This window comes from Amblyomma maculatum, chromosome 7 (genome assembly GCF_055883805.1).
Source record: "Amblyomma maculatum isolate TAMU_Amacu chromosome 7, ASM5588380v1, whole genome shotgun sequence".
In the NCBI taxonomy this organism is placed as follows: domain Eukaryota; kingdom Metazoa; phylum Arthropoda; class Arachnida; order Ixodida; family Ixodidae; genus Amblyomma; species Amblyomma maculatum.
The window spans coordinates 61,658,068-61,661,993 of record NC_139350.1 but is presented as its reverse complement, the minus strand read 5'-3'; the positions used below and the strand labels follow the sequence as shown (position 1 = coordinate 61,661,993).

The 3,926-nt window shown below is 47.1% G+C and overlaps 1 protein-coding gene across 1 annotated transcript; it reads right to left on the bottom strand.

The window, feature by feature from the left end:
- Positions 1-485: 485 nt before the first annotated feature.
- Positions 486-1,040, bottom strand: LOC146183547 (SKA complex subunit 1-like). The gene has a single exon (XM_084608369.1). It carries the CDS (start codon positions 1,038-1,040, stop codon positions 486-488), a length of 555 nt encoding a protein of 184 aa, XP_084464495.1.
- Between the last annotated feature and the right edge of the window lie 2,886 nt (positions 1,041-3,926).

Below are 3,926 nucleotides of genomic sequence, written 5' to 3'. Positions count from 1 at the left end.
ACCGATTATTCGCAGGAGGTGCTTCGCATTTTATACAGAACAGCCTACCAAACGACGACACATTCAGCAGCAGGAATCACAAGCATTACATTGTCCTTGCTATGTGTGCTCCTCTCTTCTTCCAGGACAGTAGCGCCGGGAAGTCGACGCTCGCGTGATTTCCCATGCCTCTCATGCCCCTGAGCCCATAACGTCTTCCTAACACCATTTGTCTTGTGCTTTGTTCGGTTAGTGTTACGGGGAACGGGAACTCGTTATTTTGGTTCAGCCATCGCTGGTCTTCTAGTGTACCCGAGGGAGTTAAATGCTCTGTAAATGTCGCACACTGAGTGAGGAGCGACTGAGCCGAACGGCTAGACCACTAGGCCACTGAAAGCAAGCGCAGTAAGCAGAGAGGTATGAAAAAAACTGAAAGGCGGGTTTGGATATAACGAGGTGTTTTTAGCAACAAGCACACATTTGTACAGATTGTGCGGTTCAGCCTTTCAGACGACCACGTATCGAACAATCCAAGAGGGCTCTCTCATCTCCCGAAGCCGTCCAGAGTGTCGCATAGCCGAAAAGAAGGACAGCACATCGCGAACCGTCTCGAAGACGGCTGGAGAGCTGCGCTCGATCAGCTCGCCATCAGTGAGGAACCGTAAGTCCTTTGTCTCTTGCGTCTCGTTCTGGAAGTGGGAAATTACTTCCTTCCACTGTGCCTTCGTTAAGCATGCCCTGGGACGCGCCATCAGGTCGTACTTGTACGAGATGACGCGATTGAACTCGTCGATTAGTTTGTTGATCCCGGCAAGCGTGAACCGACCACTCACACGTTTGGGTAAGCGGGCGAATTCGTCGTTGGTCAGGTAAGCTAAAGTGACGCAGGCACCTGACTGGTCGCTTTTCACCAAGCTTTTATCTTGCTGAGAAGAATCCTTCGCCCCTGCAGGGGGTGCTTGCTCTACCGCAATCGAAGGCAGGAACTGGTGATTGCATTCCGTCATGCATTGTGCTGGCTGGGACTGCGGCTGGAGCTCCGACAACAGCTTTTCGTCCATCTGTTTACGAAGCCGAGCGATTACCCGTTGGTCGAGAAGAGCTTGTGAAGGAGTAGCACAGTATGCAGAGATTGACTGCACCAATTGGTGCACTAAAATACGACGTGCGACAGCCACCACTTCCGATGATCTTCTTTTTCTTCTCCTGCGGTGCATATGCACATACCTACAGTGGGGGATTGGCCAGAGTTCATTGCGCGTGTAAGAATGAAATTCATGATGTCGATTTAGGCTGCGTGATAAATAACTTATTAATAAGGAAGTAGAGTTTTTAAAACAACTTACGTAATATTTGAGGAGATAGAAACGGATAATAAAAATTTAAATAAACTTTGTGAGTATAATCCACACAGAGCAGGCTAACAAACAAATCTTCCCGTAATGATATAGCCATGCGGCATCTCACAAACCCATTTTTAGGGTCTGCCCTTTGACGGTTGCACCAAACAACAGGAGAACAGGAACTTTAAACGGCAGTCCGAGGTCAGCATGAGGATACAAGCTCAGTCTTTTCCACGTCACCACATTACGCAAAGATTCAACGGCGTGAATCCAGAGCGACATAAACAACGATTCAGGCGAGGAGTTCTACAATCACGAGCATCATGGAGACCTCGCACTGCCTCAAGTTAAAATATCGGACATTCTAATAGATTTATACGCTCGAAATCCGTAGTCGCAAGGAGTGGCTCACGGCTCAAAAAGTGCAATAAATGAAACCGTTCAAAACGGGATATATTCAGCAAAATAATGTTCGGTACGTTTCACCCCAGCTTCTTTTTATTCTTGGCCTCTTGAAACACGGCAAATACTCACATGGAGGGTTTGGCCAATGTGTAATGGTATACACATGAAACTTCCCAGAGACGATTACGTCAAAATAAAAGCACCAATCTGGAATTTTGAAAAAAAAAAGAATTATTGATGGAAAGCGAATGAGGAGCATAAAAAGTAAAATAACACACAAAATATTTACTGGAAAAAGAAGATGTCCAAGAAATTTAACCGTGTCACCATTTGAACCTACGATTTGCAGTTTAATCATGGAGAATCCCGCATATCGAACCCAATGCAAATACTTTGGCGCTTACCCCCAACGATAGGGTCACTGGTAGAGACTACGCTGGTGACCCATTTCGCGGACACCCCGATGAGCCGGGTAGCGCATGCTTGAGGAGCGAGTGACGTCACACGGAACACCGCTGGGACCCTAAATTTGATAATTCGGTATTTTGCTCTAATTGTGACGTACGCCTGACGTGTACAGCAGGAGCGTACCAGGTTACGTAAGCACACAATCGGGTTACGCATTCCGAAGAAAAATAAAAATAACGTGATAGAAAAAAAGCGCTGTCGTCTGCTACTATATATTAGTGCCAAGTTTGAAAAATGAAGATGCTCCAGCTGGAACCGAGTGGCTGCGATGCATTCCGCGATTCGAAAGCCTTGGGTTGCAGTGAGGGCGTGTGAAATATGCTGTGGTGTTGCGGTCTCAGCGTGTCATGACATACTTGCGGTCGGACATTCAACCGCAGTTACGCAAGGAGATGCTGTGAGAGTTTCAGCTGAGGGGCAAAAACGGCAACGGACGCGGAAAGTAGCATTGCTCCTCATAAGCGCCGAGGACCTCGCCCGTTGATTTATCAGTGACATTTAAATGCAGGAACTAAAACATTTAAGGACCTGATAGTAAACAGAAGGAATCGACAGATTTCCGAACTAGCTGCACACCTGACGAACAGGCGCCGGCGCTGCCAGCATGGTCCATGTCTGGAGGACAACGCTCGCAGTCTCAAAGTATCAATTACTGCTAGGTACTGGCTGTGATGGCCACCTTTTTCGAACAACCGGGTTATGACCAGCTACCGTCAGTTGAACGTCTTCTTAGTTTTATAACATCTTGCGTCGGCTTGAGTTGTGTAGAGCGCGGAAAGCAGTGCAGAGAGAGAGAATGTGTCTTCCACACACGCAGACACATACACACGCACGCACACACACACATCCACACACACACACAACACACAAAGTGAAAGACGCACGCTGGGCTTTACACCTAGTCGGTTAAATGTTCATGCTCTGGCGTACGAAAGGTTCTTGCCAAACGCGAAAGATTTCTAAGAAAGAGGCCGAGGAACAGAAGAACGCAATTGCAAGAAGGTTAACTAGGCAATCTCCAGGCTACCGTCCACGTGCAGAGGTGGATAAACGGAAATTAAGGAAATAACTGGAAAGGTGACTGAGGAAATCGTGGTATGAAGCTAGGGCGGTGCCGCGCGCACGTATTCCTTACTGTCGAAGCGGTTAAATGCAAATCAATAAAGGGAGATTAATATTTTCCTGCTGTATCAAAAAAATGCAATCAGAGCAAGATGTCACTTAGCAGCATCACATGGTTAGAGCGTACCGTCATAACGTGCTCTGCAGTACTTATTTATTTAAAACAATAAGCAAATGGTGAGCCCGCATGCATATGAAAACAAAACTTTACATGAAGCACATCACATGTGGCAAGCAAACGTGAAGTTTACATGGCACATACATTCCTTTATTAAAATAGAAGCTGTCAGTATTTTTGCTTCCCCCCCCCCCCCCGACACCTTGGGAAGGCTCTTCAATTGATTAACACTGCAGTGAGTGAATAGCAGTAGAAAAAAAGGCGGTGTTTAGGGCCGTCGCATAAGGCATTCTGATGATCCCATGCTGCTTGTCGACCGAAGTTCTGGCACAGCCATCGCTCCATGTGACCCCTCAGGTTGTACACACGAACCGTCCAGACAGATAGTTATAAGGTATCACTGTGCTCTCTGAAATGCCTCGTCTCGCGAAGATCAACTACATGAGTTGACAAACCACCATTGTTGTGCTTGGCAACAATGGCGCGGATCG